This window comes from Alexandromys fortis, unplaced genomic scaffold, assembly GCF_014885135.2.
Source record: "Alexandromys fortis isolate MF-2015 unplaced genomic scaffold, M_Fortis_MF-2015_v1.1 scaffold_5, whole genome shotgun sequence".
In the NCBI taxonomy this organism is placed as follows: Eukaryota; Metazoa; Chordata; class Mammalia; order Rodentia; family Cricetidae; genus Alexandromys; species Alexandromys fortis.
The window spans coordinates 4,248,723-4,262,960 of NW_026067924.1; the positions used below are offsets into that span (position 1 = coordinate 4,248,723).

The 14,238-nt window shown below is 49.0% G+C and overlaps 2 protein-coding genes and 1 long non-coding RNA gene across 4 annotated transcripts in view; 1 reads left to right on the forward strand and 2 right to left on the reverse strand.

The window, feature by feature from the left end:
* LOC126501866 (uncharacterized) overlaps window positions 1–1,510 on the reverse strand; it is a 3,174-nt gene extending 1,664 nt beyond the window's left edge. Inside the window, exon 1 of the long non-coding RNA XR_007591812.1 lies at window positions 555–1,510. This is a non-coding gene — a long non-coding RNA (uncharacterized lncRNA). The remainder of the gene's footprint in view (window positions 1–554) is intronic.
* The window catches only part of Txndc5 (thioredoxin domain containing 5), a 27,286-nt gene extending 14,977 nt beyond the window's left edge, over window positions 1–12,309 (forward strand). The window contains exons 4-10 of the mRNA XM_050142739.1: window positions 1,517–1,613; window positions 3,808–3,923; window positions 5,949–6,035; window positions 6,617–6,757; window positions 8,745–8,827; window positions 9,916–10,045; window positions 10,861–12,309. Coding sequence (XP_049998696.1) covers window positions 1,517–1,613; window positions 3,808–3,923; window positions 5,949–6,035; window positions 6,617–6,757; window positions 8,745–8,827; window positions 9,916–10,045; window positions 10,861–10,983 — 777 coding nt within the window. The 3' untranslated portion in view covers window positions 10,984–12,309. The remainder of the gene's footprint in view (window positions 1–1,516; window positions 1,614–3,807; window positions 3,924–5,948; window positions 6,036–6,616; window positions 6,758–8,744; window positions 8,828–9,915; window positions 10,046–10,860) is intronic.
* Bmp6 (bone morphogenetic protein 6) overlaps window positions 11,202–14,238 on the reverse strand; it is a 152,370-nt gene continuing 149,333 nt past the window's right edge. The window contains exons 6-7 of one of the 2 annotated variants that reach the window (XM_050142738.1): window positions 13,659–13,769; window positions 11,202–13,568 (exon numbers count right to left, since the gene is read on the reverse strand). In XM_050142738.1, coding sequence (XP_049998695.1) covers window positions 13,419–13,568; window positions 13,659–13,769 — 261 coding nt within the window. In that variant the 3' untranslated portion in view covers window positions 11,202–13,418. The remainder of the gene's footprint in view (window positions 13,569–13,658; window positions 13,770–14,238) is intronic. The other variant, XR_007591810.1, reaches the window with a different exon arrangement.

The following is a 14,238-nucleotide window of genomic DNA, read 5'->3' on the forward strand; positions in this document are numbered from 1 at the left end:
TAGTAAATAAATTTGCAGTGGCAGTTACAATGGGGTGGCTGCTGACTTTGATCTCATCTCCTTACTGTCCCTTCTCCTCTTCACTGTCATCTTCTCTAGGCTGCCTTTGGTGCAGAGGGCCCTGAGGGATTGTAGTCTGTAACCCATGTGTATTCTGTGTCTCTGGTGTACTTTGTTATGCTGAACCCTGATTGTTAGTGTCCCCCGTCACTACTGTGTGTTCAGTGTACTCCCCACACGCACTAAGGTGGGAACTTTCGCATGTGACAGGGTTAGTGTTGTGGTCTCTCCAGACCTCCTCTCCCCATTCTCACTGTTCTGGGAATTATCATCACTGTGTGGAGCACCGCTTACAAGGCAGATAGCGTCTATGAAGGTTATGGTCTGCCTTGCACTGGAACTCAACCAAGGCCTGTAACGTTTGCTGCCCCCAGTCTCTTTTCTCCTTCAGCAACATCAAACTACAGTCTCCCTCTGTCTCCCACACTGTGAAGGCACTCCTCGGCTCCTTCTTTATGGTAGTCTGCTGTATGTTCCTGTTGGTGAAAACATACCTGTTTCTTACATTGGACTGTTCTCCAAACCTTCATTGGGATGGCTTCTGGTCTCCACTGGCATATGCTGTGTGTTGAGGTCGCCTGGGCCTCTGTTGCCTGTGGTGCCTGGCTTGGTGTCAGTGGCTCTGGGCATGGCTGTGGCTTCTGGATCTCAGCCTCATGGTCGTGGTTATGATGATGAAATGACTTGGACCAGCGGAGGCTCCTCCTGGGTGTGATGGGAAGGAGGCCGGAGTTGCTCAAGACTCTCTCCAATTCACAAGTTTTAAGTCGTTTTTATTTTAGCATTTTGTTGTGATTTCTATTTTATCATTATTATTAAATCTCCCCTTTGCTTCATTTACAAATTAAACTGCCACAGGCATGCATGCTCAGGGAAAGTAGCAGATTTGGGGCTTGGTTCTATTCATCGTTTCAAGGGGGCTTTTGGGATGTCACCTACCTGCTGTGCTGGCAGAAAGTTCTTTGCATTTCTGTCCCAAACCTGTCACGTGAATTGCTTTCTTAAGGTTTAGCTCACAAGGCCATCCCTTCCACGTCTCTCCGTTTCTCCTTCCCGTGACTTGTCGGGTTCTTGGTTCCTATCACTGGCTTTTTGTCACTCTTTGGTAGCATCTCTTTCTTGTTCTTCCTGCCCCCTGTGCAAAGTGAAGGTCACCAGGACCTGCTCTCTTGTGATTTCACCTCTAGCTGTTTTTCCACCTTTGTGTCTTTAGCGCCTACCTGTTCAGAGCGGCACATTGGAAATTTACCCCAGACCCTCAGTCCTATAGGGTGGGCTTGGTGCTAATGCACCCAGAGTACTTGGTGGAGGTGATTGCCTGTCTCTCTGGCCTTGTTCAGCATAGCTGTGAGATAGACAGACGGGGACTATTCTGGACAGGGACAGGTCACCTGCCTGCATCAGCTACATCCTCAAGGACAAAACCAAAGATAATTGCTTTGCTGCTTCTTGTTAGACACCAGAGCCTGAAGCGGAACCTCCCAAAGCCCCTGAACTGAAGCAGGGGTTGTATGAACTCTCGGCCAACAACTTTGCGCTGCATGTTTCTCAAGGTAAGGATGGAACTGGTGACCATGGGGCTCTGTGCTGGCTTCTCCTCTTGCCATTTGAACGCTCGTAGCAACATCGAGTCGCAACTCCTGCTGTCTCTTCAGCACCAGTGGACTGTTGCTTAATAAGCCTGCTCTTAAATAGCACCCCCTCCTCCTTCATCCTTGTGGGCCTGCCTGCCAATGCTGTGAGCTCACCGGGTACACACAGCACCCTGAAGCTGTGAGCACACTGGGTATGCACACAACACTGAAGCTGTGAGCACACCGGGGGCACACAACACCCGGGGATAAGAAAGCCCTCGTTATGGTGGTCATATGTTTACTGGCTGGAGGCTGAAACAAGCACATGTTTTGTTTAAACAGTGTAATAGGACTGTTCAACCATGAATCAAATTAGGTGTTCTTTATACTCCCTTTTTGGAAGCAGTCTCCTAAATGACTTCCTACACTCTCCACTATGAATGAAGCACAAGCCTCCCTTTGTTAGTGCACGAGCATGTTTCAGAAGTTGGCCCAAGCACGTGTGACTAGACTTGCTAACAAAGCTTCCTTGCTGGCTCCATTATCAAGTGCTGCCATGGGGAGAACCCCCTGGAAGACTGGCTTGTGCACACTGTGGAAAAGAACGTAGGACTGTACCTGCCCTGAAGCCTGCCTGCTGGGAGTCAGACCGCCCCCTCAACACCTGTATTACTGAAATAGTTTCATGGTGGCTTTCCTTACCACTAGAATGAGGTCTGTAATCTGTACTAGCTCTCCAGCCCCGGGACCTTGGGAGTTTCCCTACTGGGAAGTCAAACTAACTTGGGTTCTGTTAGAATGTACATCCAAATGTCATAGACAGTCTCCCCCGCCCCGCCCCGCCCCGCCCTGCCCCAGTGTCTCCTGCAGGACACACCCTGCAGACCCCACATGGTACTATTGTTCCAGGGCTCACTAAGGCTCCTGCCCTTGCTGGCTTCCCATCAGAGCGGCTTGGCTTCTAGGGATTCCGTCTCCACCCTGCTGCCCAGGGTTCGTACTCCACTTGTCTGCAAGGATTAGCCTTGAAGATAAGTCACTCATAATTTCAAATAAGTGATTCCGTGTTTCCTGAATGCTTTATTGTCATAGCAAGAAGACCTCAGCCACCACCAGTGCTCAGGTCACCACCACACTGCCTCCTGTCCACTGGGGGCTCTCTCCTGATTTGGGGGTGCTGTCAGCCTGTGTAAAGCAGAACAGACAGATAAAAGTCCCCAGTGTCCAGAAAATAATGTTGTGAGGACTTGGTTTTGTGGGTTTTTTTAAACCTTTTTTTTTTTTTTTTTTGGTAAAATATATAAGCACAAAAAGCAAAAGTAGGGCTTAATGAATTTTAAGAGTTTTTCCATGACCACTGTCCAGATCAAAAAACCGCAGCCCACTGTGCACCACCCCCTTCCAGGGCTCTCTGCCATCCTCTCTCCCGTGGCACTTGTGTGGGCCCATGGCCTCATAGCTCAGGTGTGTATTACTAAACACCAGGCTTTAGTCATCTGACTTGTCATGGCTCAGCTTAATGGTTTTCTTTTTTTCCCCCAAGTTTGTTAGATTTTATGGATCTTAAGAGCTTTCTTTTTTCCCCTTCTTTTGGCTTTTACTTAGCCTCATTGAAGGCTGAGAGTATCTATAAGGCCCTGCTGATCTGCATGCTCTCCAGCATGTCTGTGTTTACTGAGCACATGGTTTGCGGGTCTGCAGAACTCCCCAATCTGGACTCTGCTGTGGATTAACACACTTCCTTGGTTTGTTTTTCCCTTATACACTTTTGGGATGCTGGAAGGCTATATGGCTGCCTGTGACTATGATGTCTGTTTCTGTGATTGGAGCCACTGTCTGGTCCCTCCCCCATCAGATGTGTCCGTGCTGGCCTCCTCACTTGTAGTTAGGGTAGTAAAAGAGGCAGGGAAAATGCACAGTTCTTTCCCTTTTTGCCAGTTTTCGCAGTGTAAGTTGGTTCTCTATAACCCTTCAGAGAGGACAGATTTGATTGTGAGTTACTGTTTTGATCTCAGATATAAACATACATGGTGGTGAGTCCCTTTTTACCAGAAGGACATGAGATCTGTGGGCAAGAGGAACAGAGCTGTATTCTTCAGGTCAGCATCTGGTCTCTTGTGACGTAAACCCCAGTGCTTCTTTCCCCTCCTCTCTGCCTTGGCCTTCCCTATAGGTGACCACTTTATCAAGTTCTTCGCTCCGTGGTGTGGTCACTGCAAAGCTCTGGCTCCAACCTGGGAGCAGCTGGCTCTGGGCCTTGAACATTCCGAAACTGTCAAGATTGGCAAGGTAAGTGCAAGCCCTTGTTAAACTGGAAACAGTCCGCTTTGGGCTGGATTAATTAGCAGAGTGGCCCGTTACTCATTCCGTGTGCAAAGTCGAAAACTTGATTTATTAATTGCAGTTAGTGTGCCACTTGACAATTCATTTCACCCTCACAGATGGCAGCCTGGTTTTTGGAGTCTGCTGGCTTTTCCACAGCCTGGAGATAAATTATGGCCTTGGCCGATTTATTCTGAAGGGATGGCCAATTCTGAGTTGGCAGCCCTGGAGCTATGCAAAGATATGGGGCAGAGCCTTGTAGAATGTGCACGGGATGTCCGTGGAGCTCAGCCAATGGCTCTCCTAAAGGGTCCTGGGTTCTGCACTCACACAGGCTCGGGGCAGAGCTTCTCATGGCGAGCCCTGCTTTGCACTACTGTCCACCATTCATACAGAGAAGCCAGAAGTAATGTGTAACAGCTCCTGTGTTTCCAGGTCTTCTGGAACTATCCAGAGCAGCTCCTGGACTACTGCGTGCTTTTAATCTCATTGATTTTTCTGACACTCACCAGACACTCACTCTTTATGGAAAGCCTCTAGAGAAAATCTCCCTTTTCCACTCTGTCACTTTGCATACAGAAACAGAGCTACTTATCTGGTTATGAGAGTCAGAGGCAGAACCTCAGGGTGGGTTGGGTAGACCTGGTAGGCTGGCCTTGGTTGAAATGTCTCTCCTCAGTTGCCACTTTGCAGAAGGGAAACAAGGCGAATCATGTAGTCATGAAGATGAGAATTTGCTACGTAGCATGGCCCCTGGGGCGGGGCGATGCTGAGGAAATTGTAATTCTCAGTGTGCAGGGTGTGGGTTTTCTCCTGTGCTTGCCATGCTGTGCTTCTTTCTGTCATTGAAGAGTGTGTGGACCTAAGTGCATCCCCGTGCATTCTGTCTTGTTCCAGTCTTTGTATTCTTACTTCAGATTATTTTGCGAGTTTTTATGGGAGGTGATTTACCCAGGCTGGAGCAGAAGCAGGCATGAGCAGCCTCAGGCTGTGAGGGGCCGTCATGGCCGGGCACTTGGAGCTACTTTAGACAGGACCCTGGAGCGTGCTTGTGCCCCTCACAGACCCAGCTTAAAGCTTCCTGGACTTCATTTTAACACCTTAACGGCTCTCACAGCAGCCTGACAGCTTAACATAGTTTAAACCCTTTATTGACATACTAAAAAACGGCTTAGTTCTGCTTGGCTAATTTTAATGCTGATACAAATTTTTAAAATGTTTGTTAAAAATATCAGGCAAGCAGAATCTTGATTTACATGTAGTAATCTGAGCCAGGCCTGATGGGACAGGTCTCTAACCCCAGCTATTCTGGAGTCTGAGGCAGGAGGGTCACAAATTCAAAGCCAGCTGTAGCAATTTACTGACTGTATCTCAAAATAAAAATATTTTAACAAGGGCAGGGGAGGTAGCTCAGCAGTAGAGTGCTTGCCTCATATACACAGGGACCTGGGTTCAGTCCCCACCAAAATAAATGGCTCCTGTAATTCTTACTGGGACAAGTTATAGTGCTACACTTAGCAGATGTTCTTATTAAACGTGAACTGCTTGCTCCCACTTCTGGGGGTACATGCACAGGGGCCCATGCACGTCACTGAACTGTGTCCCCTGTCTTGATCTGAAATGGTAGAGCTACAAGGGACAGTAAGCTTCCATGGCATTGGGAACTGCCCGGGTGAGCATCTCCCTCACAGCTGCCTGGCTCACGCCACGCCCTTCCCAGGTGTCAGGCGAGGCTTCCTAAACCTGCCATTTTTAGTGGAATTCAAATGAATCCTGTGTCTTAAGACAGTCTTGTCAGCATGTGCCATTAGCGTGGGTGGTGGTGTGCACGGCTTCTAGGCAAAGTCTTTCTAACTTGCAACAGACTGCCACAGATGCTGTGGAATCTGGATTCAAACCTTTTTTTTGTTTGTTTTTGTAAAGTATAAATTCTGATAATGCCTTTTCCTAGGCTCTGAAGACACTAACTGGTGCTGTGTTCTTTGTTCACAGGTTGACTGCACACAGCACTATGGGCTCTGCTCAGAAAACCAGGTTCGAGGCTATCCCACTCTGCTGTGGTTCCGAGATGGCAAGAAGGTGCGCCTTCACCTCCTGTGTGGATGGGGTAACCATTGCACTCGCCAGTGCGGCCGAGGTGCTGCGGTCACAGGGTTAGGAAATGTGCACAGTGGAGTGTGATGTGTGCTCCCTAACTGATAAGACCTAGTGAACAGGAAAGCTGACGTTTGTCAAACTGCTCTGAGGGATTTTTGGTAGCTTGGGTTTTTATTGGCTATGACACCTGTGCAGGACGCTTGTGCTCTGGGATGAACAGACCTTCCAGGCTTTGGAACGGCATTACTGCTAGCTCTCAGTGGGGTGGGATTCTGTCCTCTGCCCCTTCCATGCCTTGCCCATGGTCAGCGTCTCAGAATTCTCAGGGAAATGGGATGGATGGATAGATAGATGGCCAGTCTCTACTTTAAACTCTGAGGATGTACAGCTTGTGTGTGCAGGGGTAGGGAGTGGGTGCATTTCCTGTCTGAATGGGAGCAGGCAGATCCACAAGAGACACAGCTGGAGCTGAGAGCCCTGGCAGTGCCCAGCTGGACCAATGGGGTGGGTGGGCATGTGACTGAGAACGCCGACAGCATCGCTGTGGCCCGTGTCTTGGACAGGTGGACCAGTACAAGGGGAAGCGGGACTTGGAGTCACTGAGAGACTATGTGGAGTCACAACTGCAGGGTCCAGAGGTGGCCCCAGAGACCATCGAGCCCTCAGAGGCCCCAGAGCTGGCTGCTGAACCCACAGCTGACAAGGTGGGTGTCTGTCAGGATGGAGGGAGATGGTTCTGCCCGTCTTCAGAGACTTCTCAGTGCAGAATGATTTCTTGTCTACTATTACATGCTGTGCATGGCCAAGGTCAGCAGAGGCTTCCCTTGAAAAACCTGAGCTATAATATGTGAGAAAATCCCTCCAGAGTTTGCCTTTTTGCCCTAGTTTCTTGGGGACAGTATATGTGAAGCCTTTCCTGCAACCCTGGCCCCATTCTGTTTACTCCAGAACTGACTGCCGTCATTTTACTCTGACCCTGAAGCAGAGGCTCCTGGGAGATCTGCGGCAGGAAGGGCAGCACAGGGGCTTGGTCAGCAGATCACAGACTATTTCATGTGTGTTTGGGCAGCCTCTGCCCTTACTCATTCAAGGCTCCTGGGCTTTAAGATTTATTTTTATCACTTTAATTCAGTTCATAGATGGGAGTGTGTACGTGCAGGTGCCTGCCAGAGGCATCTGACCTCTAGACAGGAACCACAGGCCGCTCTGAGCTGCTTAATATGGGTGCTGATAACCAAACTTGGGTCCTCTGCAAGAGCAGCTCTTAACCACTGAGCCATTTCTCCAACCCCAAAGGATCTTCGGTTTTAGACATTTAGTTCTGCATTTAGCAAGTTTCAGACACATTCTAGGTACTGCCATGGGGTGCCAGGGAGAACAAACAAAAACCCTTCCAACTGTTTCCTCCAGAGACCCACGCCCTGCAGAGACTGGGAAAGGATGAGAGAATTGTGTGAGCAGGTGGCAGGAGGCTGTGACAAGCCTGTGTGCAGAGAGCTGGCTTAGAGAGCCTACAGCTCAACAGTTACCAGAGGGGGGCGCTTGTGAGCCAGCTACCGTCAGGAAAGCCAGCAGTTGTGTTCAGAGCAGGGCCACAGGCAGTCACTGAGGACCCAGTTCCAGGAGTACAGTGGGGTGCCCAAGACGGGGAGGGATAGGAGCTGGAGGTGGAGCCCTAGCAAGTTTGAGCAGTCACCTTCAGGAAGATGAGCTGCAGCTGCTGGGGTAGGGAGATCTGAGACCAGAGGAGACCCCAAAGTAGGGGTGAGATAATGGGGGTAGGAGGAGGGAGGCTAAGGATCTCACCCAAGTGAGGATAGTTCCTGGGGAGCAGGAAGCAAGGGAAGGAGGTGACTCCGATTTACCCAGTGGTGGCAGAGAGGGAGACTCACTGGGGCCGACGCTTGAAAACCCAGGCCATGGAAACTGGAAAAAAAAATCTGTGGTGTCAGTTGCCCCTACCCCTTAGGGGGGCAGCAAGGGACCCGTTCCTTAGCTGTGCTCTTACTGGTCACGGGTAGCCTGAAGTATGACCACATACAAATATTAGAGGAATATGTGTCTCACGATGGTCCTCTTAGCGGGGAATTACACCCCACAGGGCTGTCTTTATACACCATGGCTGTTTATAACCAAGTTTTCCATCACCAATCTGGCTGCTCACTGTGGACATAAGGATGGTAGTGGCCCACTCAGTCTGGGAGTCTCCACCAGTACACAGAGCTATGAAGTCATTGCTCCACAGTGGCACCCTCTTAGAGAAATACAGATGAGAGCTGAAGAACTGTAAGGCAGAAATGCTTTAAAATGCCTGTATGACATCCCCCAGCCTGCAAATCAGAATACATAGCCTATGAAATTATAACCAGCTATCCCATCTATGTTCTCGGTTCCTGTTGAAGAGAAATGCTTGAAGATAGGCAGGACGAGAAAATGGCATTAGCAGTTAGTTCCTGCAGATCCATAGGCGTCTTGAGCTGCAGGCTTGGGAGCTATAGGCTTAAGCCTAGAATGGACTGGTCCTCAGCGCAGAGGCCTAGAGGGCTATCTCAGCCTACTGCCCACAGTCCCCGGCAGTCTGTGATAGTGTGTCTGCCCTGCATATAACTTGCAGATAGCTCTGGCCAGATTCCATCTTTCTGCCCTGTTCTCTTTTATCAGTGTCTTTAAATTGACCTTCCTCCCTTGAAGGGCACTGTGCTGGCACTCACCGAAAAGAACTTTGAAGACACCATTGCACAGGGGATAACCTTCATCAAGTTCTATGCTCCTTGGTAAGTGGCCATCTTCGATATGATCTAGTGCATCCTGCCACACAGTGTGTTTCTCAGCTGCGTGGGCAAGAGTCATTTACACAGACCATCTTGCAGGGAATGACGCCACTGTACCCTGGCTAACAACAGTTATTTTATAGAGAAAAACATTAATCTACTTTAAAGCTCAATCTCCTTAGGCACAAACAGAAATGGAAGTGAATTGGGATGGACGTATAAAAAGTTCCGGAGAGCTCAGCTTTCTCTTAAAGCCATTCAGTACATGACCTAGTTACCCGAACCTTCCTGCCATGTGATCCTCAGGGACCAGAATAAGAGTAGATGGAGAGCAAACTGAGACCTAGATAGCCGGCATTGGAGGAAGATAGCTTTCATGAATGGCTGGAACTCCGCATGTCCTTTGATGCCCTGGGCCTCTTTTCCTTAGCTATAAAATTGCACCATCAATTTATCTTCAAAAGTACAACAGTCATTTGAAGAACCAGAGTCTGGGGAAGAGTGTTAGATGCGAGGTCACTAGGTCACTCTTATCTGCTTGTCCACTCCGTGTACTCGGGGGCGTAAGGTTAATGAGGCTATGACGCATGACTTGGGCAGCTTTTGCCCTTGAATAGAAAGGCAGCATGGTGATTCATGCCTGAAATCCTAGCTCGAGGGAGGCAAAGGCTGGAGGACTCTGAGTTCATGGCCAGCTTGGGCTGCAGAAAAGAACCAAAAAGAAATGCTCCCACATGATGCCATTAGAGTTAGTCTTTAAGGAAGAAGACCCTCCTTTGGGAGGACAGACAGAAATAGTGCCTATCAGCACAAAAGGCAAGATTTGGCCTAACTTTGCTGTGGCTGAAGTATCCAGGAATCTACACCAGGGCAGTCCAGTCTAAACTGTCCACCCTGTCGTTCTACTCACCATACTGGTGAGGTTACCAAATGTGGCATGACTTCCAGTTCCTTTTTAGGAAAGGAAGGGCCCCTATGTACCCAGGGGAGAAAGTGATGATATGGATTCTGATACTGTTGTGATGGTCATGCAGGAGAAACAGACTGACCTTGACCCAGATCTCAGCCTAGATGCCCCTGTTCTCTTCTAGGTGTGGGCACTGTAAGAATCTGGCTCCTACCTGGGAGGAGCTCTCTAAAAAGGAATTCCCTGGCTTGGCAGATGTTACCATTGCAGAAGTGGACTGCACTGCTGAACGGAATATCTGCAGCAAGTACTCGGTGGGTACCTCTGGGGCTGTCAGTCGGCAGCACGGAATGAGTTCACTGACCAGGCCTCTCTAGAGAGTGGCTTCTATCTTGAGTTGTGCCACTCTGAAAGGCCAGCCTTCTCTGCCACAGAGAAAGCTCTGGGCCTTGCTGGGTCTAGTGTACAGTATTGAGGTGCCAAGCGCTGAGAGAAGTGTGCTGCTGCCATCATGACCCCGCCTGGTGCCCTGCCCTAGCCACCCGAGGGCTCAGCGTCGGTTATAAACAAACATCCTGAAGGATGGAGCTAAAGAAATCTATAAACCTAAACCACCCTCGGAAAAGGCCATGACTGGAGGACCAGTCTGTCTACCTGATGAGTTTCTTCTGTGCTCATCACACGATGGATGCTATGGGGTGTTTATATTCGTTCTTGTGTGGTGATGGGCATGGAACCAGCCTCATACATACCCCAATCATCCTGTACTACTGATAATAGTCACAGAATCTCCCAACCTTACCTCTGTGCTCATATGTGTGAACTCCCAAGAGCTGGTGTCCGATGTCTTTCTTAGTCGCTGTCCACCTTATTTTTGAGATAGGATCTTTCACTAAACCTAGACCTGATTGGCTAGGCTGCCCAGTCTCAACTCCTGGACTCAGTCAGTTCCAACACGGGAATTACAGATGGGTACCCCAGAACCTGAATTTTATGTGTGCTGGAGATCCAAATTCAAGTCCTCATACTTACATATGTGGGTGTCATTTACTGACTGAGCCATCTCTCCTGCCACCCAGTTTTCAAGGAACAATTTGTGTGATTTAAAGTACTTTCCCCTCTTTTAAAGGTACGAGGCTATCCCACATTGCTGCTTTTCCGAGGAGGTGAAAAAGTGGGTGAGCACAACGGAGGTAGAGACCTTGATTCTTTACACAGCTTTGTCCTGCGCCAGGCAAAGGATGAACTCTAGAAACCCCCGGAAGTCGTGCATCCTGGCTTCCTCACCTTGTGCAGAGGAGTGACAGCCGACAGACACCCGCGTTCCTGCTGGGGTTAGTCAGAAAGCTGCGTGTACTAAGCCTGTGTAGCGTCCCCATGTGTGCTGCTTCAGCCACCACACACTACGGACCTTGGTTGTGTTTCTCTAATCATAGCTCATGGTCCCCGGGCAAATATTTTCAGTGGCAATCCGTCCTGTAACCTTCTCTTGACAAAATTAAATTGGCTTCCCTTGCAACAAAAATATAGTTAAGGAAAACCAAATTGCTGACCCCTGTTGGCTCCTGAGGGATGTGGCAGAAATGCATCATCCAAAGCAGGTTTTTGAACTGCCTGAATTCTGGAAAGGTGGCCTGTGGCACATTGATGTCCCTCTGATCTGAAGGTCACAGTTGACTTTATAATATGGTGGTCCATAGTTTGTGGAGATTTTAAAACAAAACAAAAATCCACAGAATTTTAGAAATACCTTCAAAGCTAAGGTTGGGCTCCTGGCTGTCAGTACTTCTCTCATTGAGAGAGGTAAGCCACGGCAGCCATGTGAATGGCACTTTGATGTAGGTTCAAAGGATCCTCTTGTCTGCTTGGCATAGGTGGAAGGTGTAGCTATCTTCTGCAGGAAGTGAGGGTGTGGGAGGGGCCACACAGTGGTCACCACCATTCTATTTGCCTCCTAGGGCAAAAGCACCCGATGGGCTTTTCAGGCCCAGGGAGATGCTGCAGCTTCTGTCTGGCCTTTCTAGCTACAGCTCTGATCCTCTTCCCAAGCACTCCTCTCAGCAGCTTGCTCTCTGATGTCCACCTTCACGGAGGCTGACCTTGTACTGTATGAGCAGGAGGATCCATCTGACCTCCAGACCAAAGACTGCCCAAGGCTGGATATCACACTAGCTCCTTCTCATTCTTGTCGTCCTGGATGGTAGACATTGCCGCTCTCACCTGTACAGAGATGCAGCTAAGGCTCGTGGCGAGCCTCTGTCTTTCGCATTGAGTTGCTTGTCCTCAGGAGCACTTTGTGCCCAGACCCTGCACCCACCTTCCGTGAGCAGGTGAACTCAGCACCTAGCACAGAATGAATTGTAAGGGGACTAGAAACAAGACCACATCTACTTCCTCATCAGCAACGGCACCCTGCCGGCCCCTTCCAGACATTTATTATTAATCATGTGTGGTTCACAGCTGTCCTTGAGGCCCAGCTCACCGTGGCTTCAGCTTTGCATCATGAGTCTTGTATTAAAAGAAAACTCAAGTGGTACAATTGGTTTATACTTTCTAAATAAATTTTTTTTAAAGAAAAGGTCTGGTCTTTGCTTAAATGTTACAGCAAAATGGATATAAAATAGACAATAAATTATAGTTTCTATTTACAAAAAAAGCTGTAAGTACAGTTACAGATTATAAATGTATTATTTAATCAGTTTAGTACGAAATTGCTTCCCAGTACATGATTGTGAAAAAGACATCTAAAAAATATCCTAAGATTTAATCTGATTCTTACTTTCTACAAGAGGAAACTGTGGTTTTGGTTCACAAATAACATGCTCACCTCGACAAACCCATTCTTAGAGGCAGGGCCCTTCCTCTGGGTCTCTGCTGCAGACTAGTCCTGAGCCGTGGGTGCTACCGTAGGGAAAAGGCAAAGAGCAGTTGGAGAGCTGGTGTGGGGAGCCGGTGTTCCTGTGTGAACGTGCTTGTCGAGCCCGCTGAGAGCTGCAGTCACTTTCTGCTGGTCCGTGGCTTAGAGGAAGGCTGCTGCAGATGCTTCACGCCCTACCACACAGTATGGCCCTTCTACTTTGGGTTCTAGTAAAGACTTTAGGGAAGAAGGGGGTGCACGAGTGCTTCAGTTTGTTTCGACTGAAATTAGTACATTTTCACACCACCACCAATAACAACAAAAACCATGTGACCGCAACAGCAGACAAAAGGCACCTCCCCAGAGCATGCTGGTGGTCAGAATGCAGGTCTAGGGTGAGCTGGCCTTGCTGGGAATGGAATCTGATAGAGCTCCCCTTTCCTCTACATTCTGTTACCTGCAGAATCTCCCAGTGCTACTGAACCAGCCGTTCTTTCCGTCAGGTGTATTTCATATTCCTTCGAGGTTATTCTCTACTTATACTGCAAACAGCTAGATCTAAATGCTAAAACTAGTCTGGGTGGGACCGGGGGCAGTGGTCTGCAGTTACCAGGCCTGTACTGAAAGCACTACAACTTCCTACAGACAGCAACTGCTCAGGTATGACCTGGGGACGTCGTCAGCAAGGTCTTCCTAAGATCCCCCTTGGGCAAAGGCACCAGCGGGAGACGCTTCCAGTGCCATCGTCCCACTTCGCTGTGCTTCTTCGTGTGTGTTAAGGCAGATTTAGGCAGGAATCCAAGGCAGAGTCACTAGCAATGGGCTTCGCCTTAATGGCATCCGCAAGCTCTCACGACCATATTCCTGTATTTTTTCAAGATGACGTTGGAGTTATCGTCAAAGTAAAGAACCGAGATGGCATTGAGCTTAGTCGGTGCACAGCATGGCTTGGGCACGTACTCGGGATTCATAAGGTGAACCTGTTCCAAAATAGAAGTGGGAGCGGGCACTGTTAGCAGGCTCGAGCCCAGACCAGGTTGTCATTCTTACTGCCAAGTCAGGGCACTCACCAAGGTCTGGACGATGGCGTGGTTGGTGGCATTCATGTGCGCGTTGAGTGGGAAGGAACACTCTCCATCACAGTAATTGGCAGCATAGCCTTTGGGTGCAATGATCCAGTCCTTGAGATAAAGCAAACGGCAGTGAAAGATCACCAGGTACCCCTACATCATCTGCACTCTCAGTCACCCCCAAGAGAAGACCCTGGTCATGGCGCACAGTGTGGGGACAGGCAGAGAAGTTTGGGAACTGCCCAAGTTCACATTCAAGTGATGCTAAGGTATGAATGTGGTTGGTCTGACCCTAGAGCCCCGGTCTTTCCATGGGCTCATGTGACTTAGCTGTGGCAAACCTGTTAGATCTGATTGAGCTTGTGGCTGGCCTGATGGACAAATGCTGCCGTGGAGGAATCTTTTCTACACTATGAATATGTATTGCTCTCATTGGCTAATAAAAAGCTGACAAGCTGGTACCTGGGTAGGAAGTTAGGCAGGAAATCCAAACTGAGAATGATGGGAAGGAGGGTGGAGTCGGGAGAGAAGCCAGCCAGTGGCCTAAGAAGCAAGGCATGCTGGAGGATAGGTAAAGCCA